The sequence below is a fragment of the Suillus bovinus genome (genome assembly GCF_016758785.1).
Source record: "Suillus bovinus strain UH-Sbo-P2 chromosome Unknown EDB93scaffold_42, whole genome shotgun sequence".
Taxonomy (NCBI): domain Eukaryota; kingdom Fungi; phylum Basidiomycota; class Agaricomycetes; order Boletales; family Suillaceae; genus Suillus; species Suillus bovinus.
The window spans coordinates 290,880-307,922 of record NW_024542098.1 but is presented as its reverse complement, the minus strand read 5'-3'; the positions used below and the strand labels follow the sequence as shown (position 1 = coordinate 307,922).

General features: G+C 47.6%; 6 protein-coding genes across 6 annotated transcripts; 4 read left to right on the top strand and 2 right to left on the bottom strand.

Annotated features, from left to right (window-relative positions):
- The first annotated feature begins 1,777 nt into the window (after positions 1-1,777).
- Positions 1,778-2,991, top strand: EDB93DRAFT_591539 (uncharacterized protein). The gene is made up of 7 exons (XM_041456791.1): positions 1,778-1,911; positions 1,970-2,083; positions 2,149-2,224; positions 2,279-2,352; positions 2,399-2,462; positions 2,736-2,849; positions 2,914-2,991. The coding sequence occupies exons 2-6, from the start codon at positions 1,983-1,985 to the stop codon at positions 2,817-2,819; spliced, it is 399 nt and encodes a 132-aa protein (XP_041306097.1). The 5' UTR covers positions 1,778-1,911; positions 1,970-1,982; the 3' UTR covers positions 2,820-2,849; positions 2,914-2,991.
- Positions 2,897-4,946, top strand: EDB93DRAFT_1088379 (uncharacterized protein; the record flags this gene model as incomplete). The annotated part of the gene is made up of 10 exons (XM_041446129.1): positions 2,897-3,124; positions 3,177-3,276; positions 3,389-3,453; positions 3,514-3,707; positions 3,986-4,029; positions 4,091-4,212; positions 4,269-4,314; positions 4,367-4,489; positions 4,546-4,718; positions 4,776-4,946. 10 exons carry the CDS (start codon positions 2,897-2,899, stop codon positions 4,944-4,946), a joined length of 1,266 nt encoding a protein of 421 aa, XP_041306096.1.
- An 899-nt stretch (positions 4,947-5,845) lies between these two features.
- On the top strand, positions 5,846-7,952 carry EDB93DRAFT_1252074 (uncharacterized protein; the record flags this gene model as incomplete). The annotated part of the gene is made up of 11 exons (XM_041453244.1): positions 5,846-6,211; positions 6,262-6,357; positions 6,413-6,422; positions 6,474-6,538; positions 6,601-6,875; positions 6,927-6,966; positions 7,024-7,155; positions 7,211-7,256; positions 7,310-7,432; positions 7,491-7,663; positions 7,713-7,952. 11 exons carry the CDS (start codon positions 5,846-5,848, stop codon positions 7,950-7,952), a joined length of 1,566 nt encoding a protein of 521 aa, XP_041306095.1.
- A 1,912-nt stretch (positions 7,953-9,864) lies between these two features.
- EDB93DRAFT_1252073 (uncharacterized protein) lies at positions 9,865-11,813 on the bottom strand (the record flags this gene model as incomplete). Its single annotated transcript, XM_041453243.1, has 6 exons — positions 9,865-9,960; positions 10,032-10,135; positions 10,197-10,370; positions 10,426-10,621; positions 10,673-11,082; positions 11,153-11,813. The coding sequence occupies 6 exons, from the start codon at positions 11,811-11,813 to the stop codon at positions 9,865-9,867; spliced, it is 1,641 nt and encodes a 546-aa protein (XP_041306094.1).
- A 398-nt stretch (positions 11,814-12,211) lies between these two features.
- On the bottom strand, positions 12,212-13,483 carry EDB93DRAFT_591397 (uncharacterized protein). The gene is made up of 4 exons (XM_041456790.1): positions 13,366-13,483; positions 12,860-13,298; positions 12,653-12,810; positions 12,212-12,595 (listed from the first exon to the last, which is right to left on the bottom strand). The coding sequence occupies exons 2-4, from the start codon at positions 13,190-13,192 to the stop codon at positions 12,310-12,312; spliced, it is 777 nt and encodes a 258-aa protein (XP_041306093.1). The 5' UTR covers positions 13,193-13,298; positions 13,366-13,483; the 3' UTR covers positions 12,212-12,309.
- A 734-nt stretch (positions 13,484-14,217) lies between these two features.
- EDB93DRAFT_1292081 (uncharacterized protein) lies at positions 14,218-15,980 on the top strand (the record flags this gene model as incomplete). Its single annotated transcript, XM_041454572.1, has 6 exons — positions 14,218-14,267; positions 14,340-14,407; positions 14,529-14,826; positions 15,074-15,186; positions 15,324-15,383; positions 15,451-15,980. 6 exons carry the CDS (start codon positions 14,218-14,220, stop codon positions 15,510-15,512), a joined length of 651 nt encoding a protein of 216 aa, XP_041306092.1. The 3' UTR covers positions 15,513-15,980.
- Between the last annotated feature and the right edge of the window lie 1,063 nt (positions 15,981-17,043).

Below are 17,043 nucleotides of genomic sequence, written 5' to 3'. Positions count from 1 at the left end.
GCGAACATTTCAGCTCGTAAAGGCCCAGAGGGTGACCGGGGATGACTATTGCTATCACATAACCATGTGAACAGCAACTGATGTTCAATGCCCATGCAGCTAGTTCAGACCTTGCCAGGCATAACGAGAAGTATGATCCGCGTATTAGGGGGCGATAACGTTGGCGCGCTTGATCTATTGTATAGGGCGCGATGTGTAGCCTTGCGTCTGATTGCGACCGGAGCGGACGAAATTCGTCGATCAGAATAAACAATCACGACGTGTGATTTGTCTATATGGTTCAGGTTGGTAGGAGTCAGACGAACTGTTGACCACGGATGCCTCCGGGGGAATGAGTGACTTGGAGGATCACAGAGTTATGTACACACGTACTAAGTACTTACTGGTTAGTCCATCTTAATTAGCAGTTTAACCAAATCGGAAGACAGGAAAAATTATGGCAGGGATTCAGAGGCTTCGTCGCGAGTGATCATCATGAGTCATGTCGACGGCAAACGATAAAGTTGGTCACGGTGAGTAATATGGCAAAGCCAATATTCGGTTCGGCACTTCCCGCAGCTCCGCTGGAACGTGCATCATTGCTCGAAACACTGGAATCATATTTCGATGGATGACGTGCTTCTCGTACGTACATGTGGACTTCACATTGGCGAGGATGAATCACCTTGGAGTACCATTTCATCGCAAACTTCTGTCCCGTCTCTATCGACTCTAACGGTGGCCTAACTCTGACTCAAGCGGAACCCCGACTCCCGAGTCCCCTTGGAGTCAGGAGACATTGAAGATTCGTGCATCAATACATCGAACCTCGTCCGTGTCCCGTCCGCCCTTGGTAGTATTGTGTCAAGTCTTACCCATGCCACATCACAATCGCGTAGCATCCTGGTCGTTCACATGGCGTTGCGCTTGGTTGAGTTGTTATTCTGATTATCTGATACATGCCATCTTGTAGCAAAAAAGTCAATAACCTTTCACCATACCATCCGAGTCTGTTCTGGTTTGTGCGTTTGTTCGACTTGATTTGTTGTGTACCACCCAACTTATAAATTCAATCAATTCTTTCTGTTTATCGATATCTATCACTCGGGCTCAGCTGCCTCGATTAATCACTAACACCCTAGAAAGCGAAGGTGAGTTCAACGAAAATAACACTGCGGCTCGGGCCTGGTTCGTGGTAGGAGACGAGTGCAATCGAATCATATAAAGTTGGGAGGGTCCAGACGTCCATGTACAGCTCACATGTTTGAAGATGTTGCATGATTCTTGATTCACAAGTGTGATCAGTGATTATTTTAAGCCACAAGACTGTCACAAGGACAGGGTGCTAGCTGTAGCCCAGACCATAGAAATCGCTGAAGCGCTCGGCCTGTGCCGAAGGTGCGCCACGGGAATCTGACGGCCTTCTTTGCTTCTGTGCACGGTGTTTTTGAAGATCTGACGGTCTGACACAGTCTGACACCCCACTTGAAGCACTTGTTCTATTGACCACCGTATATTCATACGACATGGTTCCCTTGACTACCATAGGACTGTGATGAACCAAGTTTTGATTTTTCTGCTCCGCTGTGAAAATACTGGTTGCGGATTCATCGATCGGGTTCCGAGTCAGATTCAGAATTGGTGAATGGTCGGCGACGTTGTGACTTTTGTGAGTCGATTCCCGAAACTACAATAATAACTTCTAGCTTATCAAGCCTCAGGCCTCAGATCCCAGCTTGGGGGTAACTTTTGCCTTGTCTATGGAAAATGACAATGTATCAGTTTTCGCACTAGTGCCGTTTCATACAGGTGTTCACATTAATAACTACCATACGGTGGTGTCACAATCTTGCGTTGCGTGGTAGACTGCGATAAGCCGTACATCGAATAGTCTTGCGGATGGTCGGATCAGGAGTCAGGACCAACTTGAAAGTGAGTTGGACTTGTCGGTCGCCATCTAGGACGAAACATTTCGCTGACAAAATGCCAGATCATCCCAACGTATGCGCCGCAGTTGGATTGTAATGTTACTCGTGCAGTCAGTGATCCGTGATGCAAACTTGGATGTTGATGACATCAGTCACGTTTCTATGCCCCGTGGGCCGTGAGTTCCCCGTGAGCGTTTTTTATTACTTTGTTTGACGCCTCGTTGTCCGTGGCCGCAACCAGTTGCCACATATGTCCCTTCCCATATTACATCGGGTTCCGCATTCCACTTAGAAAGTTGGACTTCTGTGACAGTCTCGTTGGTATACACTTACTACAATGATATCAAACTGATCAACATCAGCAAATGCAGTCCCATTGGCCAAATTCAGCACGGGTGGTGACTGAGTTGCCTGTGTTTGCTGTTGCCCTCGGGTCTGCGCTACTGTTCGTCACTCATGAAGCTTAAATGACGTCTTTGACATACTTGCAGAGTGTCGTACTTGTGGTATAAACAGGAATTTCATCCTACGGAGTTCCATGATATGGTCCAGTTAGTGAGTTATCTTTTTATCCTATCTCGATGCACTCTTCGCGCCATTCGGGGCATACCTTATGCCTGCCTCGTGTTTGTTGCATCGATCCTGCACTCATAGAATTCTCTGTTGCGGCTTCGAGCTGGGCAAGGGGAAACGTATGGCTTAATGGCCATGTTTCCCTTCGTTTTGGTACTGCTGCCGAGCGCCGAGAAGTTCCAGGAACCGATAACCACACAGCCAGACTTTCATGTTCGAATGAGTTCCGATATGCTCTAACACTGATCAACATAGATTCAAGTTATCTCCAGCAACCAATCGATGGCATCGAGGAAACCTAACTCTGCAGCTTCAGCAGAGAATAGATATCGATATTGAGTCCGGGCGCTACTTATCCGTATTCATAAGGCGAGTCTCTTTACAATCGCCGTACTGGACCAAACAAGCTAAACACCATGTATCGACACAACAGTTACAATACCAACGTATCTCGTTCACCCTCCCTTAGCCAACGTAAACTCGTGGCTGAATTCCGTCCTTCGTCTCCGCTCGTTGGGGGATCGCCCGTGTCCGTGAGCACTACTGAGACACATCATGCGATCACAAAGACTTCATGGCTCGAGAGCGCTCGTGAAAGCACTAACAACTTCAAACTGAATGGCTCACCCGTCCCTCTCGTTTGGGTGAGGAGCACGGTGATCGATGTTCGCTGAATCTCGCTTACAAGTGTACAAGGTTTTGGTCGAGGACAACGTCATCCCGCCGAATGCTGTTCCTTTTGGCGAAGACAAGAACGGATCGCAACTGTACATTGCTCGTGCCCTGCTCGAGGTAGGTTATCTCTCGCCGCAGTATCGCAACACTGATTGACTGTGCCATATCTCTCAGGGCGGGCTCTGTAAGTATATTCTGCTGATAATCAAAAGACATTGCTAACTTAGTCTTAGACCTCGGAAAGGCAGGTGCTCACCTTCAACATGCCCTTATCAGTTATGGCGGAAGGGAACACCAAGTACGTTTACCAAATCGAGAGTTACATCTCTCAGTGAAATTAAGACTTGTATGTTTCCAGATCCATAAATACGAAGTCCTCGTGTGTGCTTCTCAACTTCGCTGGGGCCTGGCCACCTATGAGTCAGTAGGATCTTTGAGTCAGGGCACAGTCGTACTTGCACAACAAAATCAGCAGCTGCAATCTCAACGCGGGTCTGCAGCATGGACTGCTCAAACTGGCGGTTTCTCCCAGCGTGGAGGAATTCAGGGTGGGTATGTTGCACAACCTGGACTACCCTCTGGTTTCGTCGCACAATCTGGCCCACAGGCTGGTTTCGTCGCAACTGGATATACTAATACCCGGGAGGTGTCCAGTGTGCGAGAGACCAGAAGTACTTACAGCTCTCGCGAGACTTCAAGCGTCGTTGAAACCACGCTGCGTGTCGACGATATTCCAAGGTTTATCCCCAATCTTGATAACCTCAAGCTGATGAAGCTTGCGTACGAATTCTTTTCAACCACCTTGTTACACACCTGACGGTCCTTAATAGTGACTACAAAACCGTGATTCTGATTGATGATTCCATTTCTGTCAGTGTTCCTTTCGTTGTGATAGGACTTGAAGGTTCTGATCCACTTCATTTAGATGGCCGAAGAACATTCTTGGACCCTAGTCCGTGAGGCGCTGGCGGGAATCGCTGATCTTGCGACTCAGTATGGCTCTCAAGGAATCGATTTACACTTCTTGCACCATGAACATTACCATCAAAACATCAAGGTCTGTCTGGCAACGCACAGCTTGTAGAGATGTACCTTGATTGACCGGCTTTTTAGACGAGCCAAGAGGTCCAAAGCATTTTCAATCAAACGGCCCCTAACGGTTAGTTTCATCCTTGACGATATGTGAAGCCGAAAATGACACCGAGATACAGGTCCAGAAACGCCAACTGCTGCGAAACTGGAAGAGCTTATCAACATCTACCTCCCCCTCGTGGAACGAAAGTTCCCTCAACACAATCCTATCGACATTATCATCATTACCGACGGTGTCGCAAGTAAGTTATGCCCCGTGTGCCTTGGATCGTTGTACTGATAATGCGATGTGAATTAGCCGATCAGCAAGCTCTTCCTGAGGTTATCGTTAACGCAGCCCAGCGTCTGGAAAGAAGCCAAGTTCCAGAGGGAATGTTTGGCATCCAGTTTGTACAGATTGGCACAGACGCGGAAGCTGCTTTGGCATTGCGCGCTCTGGATGACCACCTCGAGAAGCAATACAAAATCAGAGTCTGTTTTATATTGCTTTCTAGCTGGTTAAGCTGTACTTATATTTCTTGTCAACAGGATATCGTGGACACCACACCTTACGATCCTCAACAGGGCGCCTTCAATACAGATTACATGCTGAAGATCCTGCTCGGTGGTGTGAATAAGGTTCTTGACAATGGAGGTCCTGTGCCGAGCGAATTGCTTCAAGTTCCCTCGCTCGTAATCCCCCAATACGGGCCGAGGTAATCAGTCAGTCTCAGCATTAAATTTCCCGAGATGTCTGTATCGTATAGCGAAAATCAGTTTGCGGTGCATGATAAATATTTCGCGCAATTAAATAAGTCTATGTACATATGTTCAGCTGTTGCCAGAAACAACCCCCAATAAGTAATCTTGACTTCCCATATGCACTACTCCTTACTCTCATCAATCACATCATCGCGATTATCCACTATATTCGTCCCATCCATTGGGACGACTTAGACCTAACAAGTTGTTGGATACCATACAACGAGGGTACCTTGCGTCGTGGTGAATACCGCGAGAAGACAGGTAATTACCCCATCGCATTGAAGTGGATGAAGTGCTGTTGGATCCTTCCGGAAAGTGAATCAACCAGTCAAGTCAGATGATCTCATCAACGTTCCTTGCGATATGTGCAATCAATCCAGCCTCCCAAAATTCAAATACTTGCTATCGATTCATCCACGAAGACCTTGGTCGGTGGGCATGCTTCCTGTTTCAAGGGAGCTCTCCACTGATCAACTTTGTTGGGTCATGGTAAGCAGTGTTATCCATCTGATTCCGAAATGAGGCAACGTGCTGCGTCGCGCGGTAGAGATCCCTGTGATGATCTGATCGGCATTTCCCAATAATATCTTCCTGGCCAACCAGCCTTCAGGGATAGATGAAGGTTTTAACAAACTTCTGGTACATCATACAGTGTCACATTGCGCCTTGTGTTGATGAACTATTCTTGTGCTTGTACTCCTTCAAGAATCACGGAATTTTCTGTTAAACTCTATGGCTCAGTTGATATCGATGGATTGGGCGCCAATGCCTGATGCCTGAAATTCACGGTATAAAGTGGTTTCCAGACAATCTCCCAGGAATGTACCTCCAGATTAACAAACCAACACTCTACGATGCGTAGCTCCACTCCAACTCAGTTTCAGTCAACAAGGTCATCGATTTCGAGTAGCACCACGCACTCGAATTCCGCCGCTTTCGGCCCTTCGATGCCAGAAGCTCGTCTGACGTCGTATCAGCAACGTCCGTCATACCTAGCCCCACGACCACAGCTAGCACAGTACGAGACACCTCAGTACCCGAAACTGGGACATGAATATGGACGCCCACCCCCCACAGTCTCATATGCAGCTCCTCCACCGCCAGTATTCAGCAATGATTCACCCGTTACCACTACCAAGCACAAGAGCGGCTGGCTTGAAGAAGCTAGGGAAAGCACTACTAATTTCAAGAAGAATGGCTCACCTGTACCGCTTGTATGGGTAAGGGTGGTGTCGATCGAGGTTAGAATGGTCGCTAAAAGGTCCCAAAGATCTTTGTCGAGGATAAATCCATTCCACCAAACGCTGTTCCTTTTGGCGAAGATCGCAATGGACAGACGTTGTTCATTGCACGTGCTCATTTGGAGGTAAGATTTCAATACCATGGAATCCTAGATAAAGACGCTCACCTTCAGCTGACAGGGAGGTCTCCGTAAGTTCTCTTAACATGTAGTGTGGGCACTCCACATGATGAACTGCTCAGATCTCGGAAAGGTTGGTTATAACACCTCAGGTGCCCTGATCAGCTACGTCGGCAAGGAACATTTGGTATGTGTCTATTATTTCGCACTTGTCTATCTTCATTTTTGATTGACTTTATGCGATACCAGATTGAAAAATACGAGGTTCTAGTATGCGCATCTCAGCTTCGCTGGGGTCTACCATTCCAGGAGGAGACGGGAAGTTTATCTCAGGGCACTGTCGTCCTCGCTCGTCAGCAACAGGGCAGACAAGAGCTCAAGCGCACTACAAGCAGTGTGTGGTCGCGCGAGACTCGGGAGACTCGGGAGTCCACATCAGTCCTTCAGACTACCTTCCACGTAGATGACATTCCTCGCTTTGCTCCTTCTCTTCTGATGCAAGAGGAAGACCTGCGACGCGTGGCGTGCGTATTCACTGCTCTTTATTAACCATATTCTTATTATGTTTGTGACAGTGAGTACAAAACGGTTATCCTGATCGATGATTCCATCTCCGTAAGGACGGCATTCTCAATAATTTAGTTCATGACTGCTGATGCTCTTTGTACCTAGATGGCTGAAGGTGATCTTTGGAGCCAAATGCGAGAGGCTCTTGCTGGCATCGTTGACCTTGCCATACAATATGGGTCGAAAGGGATTGATCTACACTTCATGCACCAAACTCAATTTGCCGAAAATATGAGGGTATGGGAATCCGTTCGCTGGTCCTATTCTTTTTTAGCTTAATAGTCTCGATCAGTCTCGATCCGAAGTCCAGAAACTTTTCGACCAGCTCAGTCCCACTGGTATGTATATCGCATCTATCGAACTTTATCAGTGAATCATGCCCTTTATCCAGGTGAGGACACACCGACGGGAGTGCGACTCGAACAGATCATTGAGATGTATTTGCCACTCATCGAGCACCCGAACTCAACTCACGAACCGATTTCTATCATTGTCATCACTGATGGAGCCGCTAGTAAGGTAGTATTTCCGTACCGAGTTCACATATCTGACATACGCGGGCATCGCTCTAGCCGACGGTGATGACTTATTGCGATGCATCATTGAGGCCGCCAGTCGCCTTGATAGGCAGCAGGTTCCTCTCGATAAATTTGGTATCCAATTCGTCCAGATCGGCACGGATCAGGATGCTGCAAGGGCGCTCCACATGTTGGACGACGAACTTTCTGAACGTTACAAAATTCGGGTGCGTCTCGTTTGCGATTTCTCGTACGCTTTGACTCATGACCCTTCAGGACATCGTCGACACCACGCCCTTCGACCATGATAATGGCGCGTTCAACACGGACTACATGGTCAAGATCTTCATCGGAAGCCTGCACCAAAGTCCTAGCAGTGGGGTTGCTGAACTGCCCTCACCGGAGAGGAAGCCCCAAATCGTGGCGATGCCTAGTTATGACAGGCATCCATCTCCTGCTCCTATGCCTGCCTCTCCACACTTTCCAAGTGGTGGCCTGCGCGCCCGAGGGTATTGAAGAGATCAGATATATATGCCACGCTTTACGATAGACTCAAAATCACAATTCCATTTACGCTGTGTACAACTTTTCAATAGGCTACGATTTTGATTTGGTATCTGTTAAAAAATCCATTAGTTGTATTGTCTCATGTCAGTGAAATGTCAAGCTAGAGGCTGTACTCGACATACGTGTCGTAGGATGTAAGAAATATTTGTATCAGAGGTTCCGGCTGAAGATGGATATATTTCTAATAAGTGCACCGATGAGAAATGCTGTCGGAATCCCAGGTGTCATGTGAACGCATTTGCCAAGTGACTGCGTATTATGTAGGATAGTCTTAAGAATTTCCAAGACAGTGAAATTTGAGCTTCACGAGCAACAGGTCGCGAGACACACTTGTAATCTACACCAAGAGCTTTCTGCGCAAACAGATGCAAGACCTATGCATGCGATTAGCCGACAAAAATTCGATAGTCTAGATCCCATACCTACCATCCCAGAGACATGCAAATCAATAAAAGTTCGTAGATGGTCCAAGTTCAAGTTCGCTCGTACATAACCTTAGTCGACGCTCTGCTTCCGATAATTTATCCATTCTTGTTAATTTGCTTTGACCAATGCAACGTGCAAATATGTCTGTTGACGTACCACTCAAACCTGAGTGAGACTGTCAAGTTGGATGCCTGAGTCGATGGTAACTCTAAGGGCGCTACGGGAATGGGCCGGTCAGGGGGGAGACAGAGTGACCTCGTGTATATTCGGCCAGCGATTTGACGTGAACGGTCAGTTTAGCTTTGGCGTGACAAGGGAAGAAGAGGGAGACAGATGAGGAGAGAGACATCAGGGGGGCCTTCCCAGGGTTTGGGCAGGGACAAGGACAAATCCGTCAACAGAAGGATTGACCTGTGACTAGGCGCATGCCGAAGGGAGGCAGACTCCAACCCTGAGCGCTGAGCCGCAGGGACGAGGTACGAGGCACGCTGCCCAACCGCGAGAAGGCGGAGCCATTGCGCTAAGTAGCAGAGATCTTTTTTTTTCAATGTGCCGAGGGGCTAGGAGGTCTGGATCCTGCCAGTAACATCGGATGACCAGCGCCTAGAGCTTTGATGACATTTAGAGAAACCTCGGATAGAAGCGTCCGTCTATCCTAATCGTGCCTTCCTGTGCCTTGGGGTTGGAGTCTTCCTGCCTTCGGCATGCACCTGGCAACAGCCTAATCCTTCTGTTCAGACAGATTTCATTGTGTCCGCCGCCGTTGGTTGTGCGTGGTCCTGAAAGGACCGGCAGACCAAGATTTTCAGCTTATGGTGAAGATTTCGCGATGCATATGTATGTATTCCGTGCGTCTACCAGAACCAGTCAGCGCCGATGAGCAGACACTAGCACTAGTAGGCCCTTGGCATTGTGAATGGTAGGATAAGGTCATCACAAGCGGGTAAAAAAGCTGTAGCTGGAGTGAAGGTCAGGAGTGCAAAAATCAAGTACAGCTTCGCAACTAACTTTATACTCTCGCCCATCGTGCCCCTTTGCACGGTTGACTCGCCGTGCTTCTAATACTCAGAAGAGTCGGTATGCAGCTAGTAGCTAGAACCAGAAGATCAAAATCAGATTGCAAATGATGGTATAGTACTCTATAAATTGGTAAATAGTGACACAGAAGTTGGAGATTGCAAGGTAGCAAAGACGTGCAAGATATCAGTCAATAAATGTGAGTAATGTTGGGAAAAGCAGAACGACAAAAATGAGAAGAGAACTTCAATGGCTTCGAAAGACCAATAGCATCGTGTTTGCCAAGGGAGACCCTTCACTTCAGCGAACGACCGAAATAATAAAGCAAGTACAAGCGAAGAGTGCTCGCCAACCTTGAGTAAAATCTCGGATAGATATGCCCGAAGGGAAACATCATGGAATCGATGAGGCGTGACGCCTACACATCAACCCGGAAGCTCATCACCTGTGGTAAATATGCAGCACCTGCAAGATCAAGGATATGAACATCGTCGAAAACCTCGTGACCATTGAACTGTACGGACGAATGATGTTAGTATTTATAGGACATTCAGTTCGAAAGAACAAGGTCGACGAAAGACTCACCCCTCCAAAAACAAACAATCTGCTATCTGCAAGGATCGTCGCATGGTATCCGCGCGCGGAAGGGGGTTTCCCTTTCACTATTCGTGGTTCGTATTGGAGGTTCACTGTGCTCGAGTGCGTCAGTTCGTTTTGAACTGAAGTTTGAAACCATGGACGTGTACTCACCAAGGTTAAACAAAACAACTTCGTCTTTATACGCCCCGCCGTCGTGTCCGCCCACAATGAAAAGGCAGCTTCCAACTTGCGTAGAGGTATGCGAAAGCCGTCGGGGAGAGAGAGGGAGATTAAGACGGGTCCAAACGAGAGAATCTGTCGGGAAAACAAGCTTAACAATCAGGACTGGAGGAGAGAACAGACGCGACGCGAGACCCAAAACATTACATAAATGACCCACCAAGGCGTAAACACCATACATCTGAAAAACATTCTCTCCCATCGCTCCCTCCGACCACAATCATAACATTCCCTACTAAATTGGCAGTGTGGTATCCTCTTGGTACGGGCGGCTCACCCTGCGTTTCGACGAGGGACCAACGAAGCCCGCCGCTTGCGCCCGAGCCGCCAAAGGAGCCACCACCGTATGAGTACGTCTGTTTAGAGACACTTAGTAACGTGAGGACACTGACTAACAAGCTACACACAGATTGTGAAGTAGGATCTAACCGAGAGACATCAAGCGCCCATAAATCGTTGAGGGCTGTGAGGCCATTTCCTCCCCCAAAGATGTAGATCTTGCCATTATAGAGTACAGCGGTATGGGCACGACGCGGTGCTGGGTGAAGGGGCCTATCTGGAGGATTCTGTGATTGCACTGCGGGAGAGAGCAATTCAGACTTCGTTTCGGGGTTCTGCGACGGGGATTGGGAGTGAGGAAACAAGGGACAGAACCAGGAACGCGTAGTAGTGTCAAATATATATGTACTGTCGTAGTACACTGGGCCTTGGCCCCCACCGAAAATCACGATTTTACGGTCGACAAGAGTAGCAGTATGGGCGCGGCAAGGTGGTGGAACGTCACCGATGGTGTCAGGATGTGACCAGTGCATTGTATCTGAAGTCCAAACTCCATCAGAATCTTACAGGTAAAACATGCATCCGAGTCAGAAAGAAGGATGGCTGACCGGTATCAAAACAGTACACATCCTTCCAACAGCCTTTATCATCACATCCTCCGAACAACCAGGCAACATGGTCTACAAGGGTGACCGTATGAGCCCTAAACGCACGCATGGGGAGCATACCATGAATTGGAGCTTGTGACCAGTAGGGCGCGGTTGCAGGTGCAGGGGGATCGTCGGAGTGTGGCAGACGTGGGGTAGCGCGAATGCGCGGTTGGGTTTTTGAAGAGTATTTACCTTCCTTGGCAGAAGGAGAAGAGGCACGCCGTTTGGAGGAGGAGATAGATTCAGCGGGAACCGCGGTGGAGGTGTGGCGTAAAGAAGAAGGTCTTCGAGAAGCGGCGGCGCGAGGTGTACCAGGCATTGTTTGAGTTGATGTTGAGCTCGCAGCTGGAGCGTTCGCGACAGATGTAGGTTGTACACCAACGTTGAACGTGGACGTTGAAGCTATCGCCTGGTGGGTTGTATGTATGTATGGTGAATGGGTACTATCAGTGTTGCTATTAAGCTGCTGTGCTGTCGAACGGGAATCATCATGAAGTGAGAGCGAGCTCATGGTATCGTTGTCATCGTCGTCCACTGGCGCGAAGAGAAGCGTCGACACCGTCGTTGAATGTGTTGCAGAAAGATCGGGATTGGTCCTTTGCCGTCCCCGCTGTGCCATGGCGATGTGCACAAGCGAGCAATCGTGGGAATAATATTTGGGCTCGTGGAGTAAGTAATTAGCGCCCTGCAACCTTCATCTCGAAGTGATTTACATTGTTTCGAATATCCAAAGATTAAGCGCTCATTGACACTTTGCTTCACAGGAATATCCCTCGTACCATATCGTGTCTATTGACGATTTGGGTGTCCGGGTCTCCATTAATTCAAACTTTCTCAGAAATGCATAGGGCGTTTCTGATATTTTGTCAGGTCGTGCGTCTTTGAAGTACCCAGCTTCCAAAGACGCTTTACCTGACATATCACAAAATGTTTTCCTTTACTCGTTAGATCTTCCAGCTAGCGCGTACATGTGTATTCTAACCAACGAACGATTCATCATGATAACGATAACAACAACGATAGCGACAATAGCGACCGTAATAGTGTGAACAAATGAACAATGTGTGCAGTCAGTGAAGGGACAATACGTTCATGAATGAAGAAGTAAAATATGGCTACATCTCATAGACGTCCTTGATCTCATTAGCATCCCAAAAATCCGAGTCATCCTCTTTCTCGCCTTCGTCCTCTTCGATGGACTGTGTGACCTTGTCATTTTCTGACGATCCAGAGAGAATTACAGGATTCATGAAACTAGGCGTTCCGAACGCCTGCGCAACACAAGTTGCTGGGGGCGCGATCTGCATGTTCTGGGATATCGACGGGGCGAAAATGGGGTATGGGGACTGTTCACACTTTCCGCTGTTGGAGTGCCTCTTGAAGGCGTCACGTCTCGTATACCTAGTCGCCACAATATTAATTATGAAACGCGTTAATGTCAAGAGTTGGGATACGCACGTTTTGGAACAACCAGGGCATTTGAATCTCTCTGCTTTGAAGCCTAGGTGCGTTGTGGTTTTGAGGTGCTTGCGGTAACTTTCCGGATAGATTACCGCGCCATCCCTAGAACACACATATTTTCCGTTTGGTTGACCGTGTTCATTAATCGCGGGCTTCTGTGCCAATGTTTGAGAGTGTGACCTCACAAGGTGAAATCAAACTCACAAAAACCAGGTCGTTCGTTATCCCGCCCTTGACGTAGCGGTGTTGGAAGTTTTTCGCGATGCATTTTTGATTGACCAAAATAGTTCGTGTTTGAGGTAGAGAGGAATTAGAACCCGTTGTGAGCTCAGGCTCATGATGCTGGTGCATGTTCATTATTGGTAGATCGCAAGGATTTGCAGCTCCCGAAACAGAAATTGATGATCCAGCACAAACACCAGGGAAAGGTGCAACGGGCATGTATGGGGGAGCGGGACCACGCGCCCCATCAGGCGTCGAGGTGAATTTCAACCGTAGAAACCTTGTATTCGGGGAACATTTTCCCTGAAGCAGCATTATTTACCAAATGGAGTGGTTGTTTTGCTCAATGAATTCAGCTTTTCAACCACACTTGAGCTGTTTATTCTTGTTTCAAGTCCGCGATATACAAGACGAGAGATGGCTGTGAATGCACCGTAAATGTTTTTGTCCTCCTGAGGATAATAATCTGATTGGACACCACAACTTACGTTTCTGGCTCCTGAACTGCTAAACGCATGATTTTAAAGACGACTCACTGGAATCCAACTCAAGGAGACTCAAGCCCAAGCCGCGTCACGGGAAAGAATACCATCATGTATTTCGTTGTGAGTAATTAATTACTTTCCTTTAATACATCGCAATATCCTGTCGTAGATTTTGACCCAACTTGACTCCTCTGACCAACGTACAAAACTGACCGTGATTTTACTTTCTTATTTTCCAAACTACCCACAGAATCAAGTTGAAGGAAGTCGCCACCTTGCAACATTAGTCGATCGACGCAAAGGTGTGTCTTTGCCACCCTATCGAGAACCTACAGCAAACCACTATTTAGTGTTTGTATGAATTGTAACAAGACGATGCAGATTGCAAGGAGTAACATTCTGGCCCGAAAGGACGGATGATACGGATACCGTGAACGGTAAAGGAGCAAAATTCACTCACCCATGTCCTCGACGTCTCAAGCTCAGACATACTGAAGAGCTCCTTCATCGTTTTACAGTCGCCTCGGGCATTTCTTTGTACCGCTACTGCTCGTAAACATAGCAGAGAAGCGACATCTGCATGTCCTGGTGCAACTTGAATCCAGAAGTCTGGATCAGATGGAGCGACAACATGCGCAGGAAATAACTATGTATAAAGATGAGATTGCATTATTGGTGTGCGGGAAGTTGTACCTGGGGTATTTTTGACATCTGCAGTGAACGACCAGCGCATACTGGTGCGTATACTTTCGAAGTGCGGCCAAACGTGATATTTCCGGTCACCATCATTCATGGTCCAAAAGCTCTCAATACTGATGTTTCGACCATGAAGATAGGTTGTCGTTTGGTCAACATATGACCGTCCTACTGTTCACCTGTCAGTGCGCCTTGCTAGCACAACCTGGGTGCGTGTCAAAAATCCTCTGTGTCATTCTTAATGATACTCTTTGAGGTCATGGCTTTGAATATGACGACAGAGGTGCAGAAACGCATCTAAATGGATTTCATAAGGTCGTCAAAGACAACCTGGGTGCAGCAAAAATTGGTGTGCATGCATGGAGAGAAGGAAAACTTGGTGATCTTCAACAGTATCGAGCATCCGAATCCCGATAGGCCCTCGGCTTGTTCAGTGTTGTGCAGTTGTTTACCTCACATTTATACAACAGCATACTACTTGACTTACAAGAATACGACTCAACGCTTGAATCTAACGAGCTTTCAATTCAAGTCAAACCAACCCTTTGTCATTCCAGAGCAAGATTGCGACCTTCAACTTCCACCTCAGCGCTTATGGATCATGAATTTGATTCTACCGTGGACCTTCTCGAAGACGAATTTCATGCTGACAAAAGCCGCACAGAATCACAAGAATAGCGCCGAGTCATCAAGCAGACTTCAGAGTCATTTTTGCTTGATCCCGGTCCCGGAGCCATTTAGGATGGAAATCACGTTGCGCTCTCTCGCGTGAGAAGTGACCACTTAGGTGAACGCTCATATGCTATAGATCGTTATAGGCTTGCCTAGAGCAAGTAACAGTCATCCTCAGCTAATAAGAATATGACGTGCAAAGACAAAAGGCTATGTAACTTGCACCGACTCGGAGCACTGACGATTTATCTGCTTTTTACTTCCGCACATTGTAACCTCTTTGCATGCCTCTGAGATTGTGCTCATATTTAACTCTGAACTTGGACTCGTACATTTTTCTTAGATCCATCCAATTCGAAGTGATCACACCCCGAATTAGCATCCAAGTTGAAAATCGAACAGTAATTCGGGCTTACAAACGCGGTAGCCTGATAACATCGGCGCCACCAAACACAGGTGCGTTTATTTCTGCACTCCTGCCGAGTTCTACGAAGGAGATAAGCCACTTCTACTAAAATAGACCTATGATCTCCTATGAATCCATCACATGTAGCGTTGACCGAATAGGTGAAAATTTCATCGTAGCGCCGTAGGCCTTATGATCGGACCTTTGGTCTATTTTGATACTATCCGTAGCTATCCCGGAAGGGAAGGTACGTCTGGACTCTGCATCAAGTTCCGTGCGTCGTTAACTGATAGAAAATTGATACATGCACATAGACCTAGCAAGCCGACAACGGTTCTGGAATGAACGTGCTGCTACCCTTGATAAATGGACATAACTGTCTCGATATATCTTGGTAAATAGCGAAGGTGCGCAACCATGAGGTGCCATTCAAGCCCTACACACACCGCAGATGCGTCCAAACACCAATTTTATCATTGTCTTGCTCATCTTTGCCTTCCAAGGCAAATTGTGTCTTACCACGACAAAAGAATAAAGATTAGGTCATCCAGTTTTGCTGGCTTTGTTCAGATGCATGGTACTCGTGGAATCGGCAGCGCCAAGATCTTCTTCGCACGGGTGCGCAATCGCAGCCTGATCTGTGGAACAGTCATTCTGTATGGAATCCATCTTCCATCAGTCAGGCCGACGGCTCGTCTCTGTCTTTCGGAGATAAGGAAAACCAAAGGAACTGGTTACACTGGTACTTAGATTGAAAATTTTCGAAAATTGTTGTGCTATTTCTGTCACCGAATTTTTCACGAAAAACTCAGCCTGAAAATGGAAGATAGGTTGGGGAGATATGTTGCAGGGCCACACTTATAAGATGCTGGAAAACGCTCTAACAGTTCATTCAAGTTGCACGAGAGACACAATACCAATAACATTATTGGACTCACTAGTATGGCCCAGAAGCATAGATGCTGCTGCTCGCCATCATTCTTTCACTGGGCGAGGTCGACCCATGCCACTCGAGCCTTGGAGACGGCAGCGGTCTGTGGCAAGGTAATGTGTCGAGAGGATGATACGCATGCCGGTGATGCTAGGCGAAAATCGATTCAAGCTGGACAAGTCGCACACCGTAACTGAGGCTATCATCCACCAGGCCATCTATGGGGAGGCTCCTCAAGCAGCCTAAACTATTCAATCGTCTCATATTTAGGACGAGCAACCGAACCTTAGGTGCCTCTTATCAGTAAAGCGGTACAAATGCGTCATCTTGTATTCTTTTTTCGACACAGCTACTCTCGCTAACTATTCTGGTACCCACAATTGACGCCTAGATCAAACATCCCCCATACGACCTGCTTCGATCCTTGACTACAATGGTGCATTCGCACGAACTCGGATCAAAGCAATTGCAAAAGGTCAAGAGTTGTTCGTGGGGAGTCCCTCCTCGAAATACCGCGGTGAACGTATCGTCCACATGTCCCAACGCTGCCCCTTTGGGTGACCGTCAAGATCACGAAGCGATCGATTACTCGACCATGATTTGACAGGTGAAGCGGTCCCGACTAGAAGTTGTGGGTTATTTACAATCGCCAAGGTAGACACATGTTTCCGCTATCGCTGTCTCTCACCTGACAGGCCCCGCTGGCAAGATAGGCCACAGCATGATATGACCTAGTGCAGTTGGTCTGCTTTGAATAACTCAAATCAATTTCCATTCCTATACCCTCGTTTTCGGCACGGTCCTTGTTGCAGGGGCGTTCATCCGCTGGTAATGTTTTACAGCCTTGGTCGCCCTGTCACATTTCAATCAGTGCCCGCACGGATCAACAGCCTGTCAAGATCGCGAATGAACCACACGCAGCCGTACATCGCGGACTTTATTACTTAAAGCTCAGGTGTTCAAAAGTTTTATCCCC

Excerpts from the sequence above, each read along its gene's own strand:
- EDB93DRAFT_591539 (XM_041456791.1), top strand. The coding sequence starts at position 1,983 with ATGCGCCGCAGTTGGATTGTAATGTTACTCGTGCAGTCAGTGATCCGT. Across the intron at positions 2,084-2,148 it reads GTTTCTATGCCCCGTGGGCC|TTGCCACATATGTCCCTTCC; the intron begins GTGAGTTCCCCG and ends GGCCGCAACCAG. Across the intron at positions 2,225-2,278 it reads TGGACTTCTGTGACAGTCTC|TCCCATTGGCCAAATTCAGC; the intron begins GTTGGTATACAC and ends CAGCAAATGCAG.
- EDB93DRAFT_591397 (XM_041456790.1), bottom strand. The coding sequence starts at position 13,192 with ATGCTGCTTCAGGGAAAATGTTCCCCGAATACAAGGTTTCTACGGTTG. Across the intron at positions 12,811-12,859 it reads TAACGAACGACCTGGTTTTT|AAGCCCGCGATTAATGAACA; the intron begins GTGAGTTTGATT and ends ACATTGGCACAG. Across the intron at positions 12,596-12,652 it reads TGCCCTGGTTGTTCCAAAAC|GTATACGAGACGTGACGCCT; the intron begins GTGCGTATCCCA and ends TGTGGCGACTAG.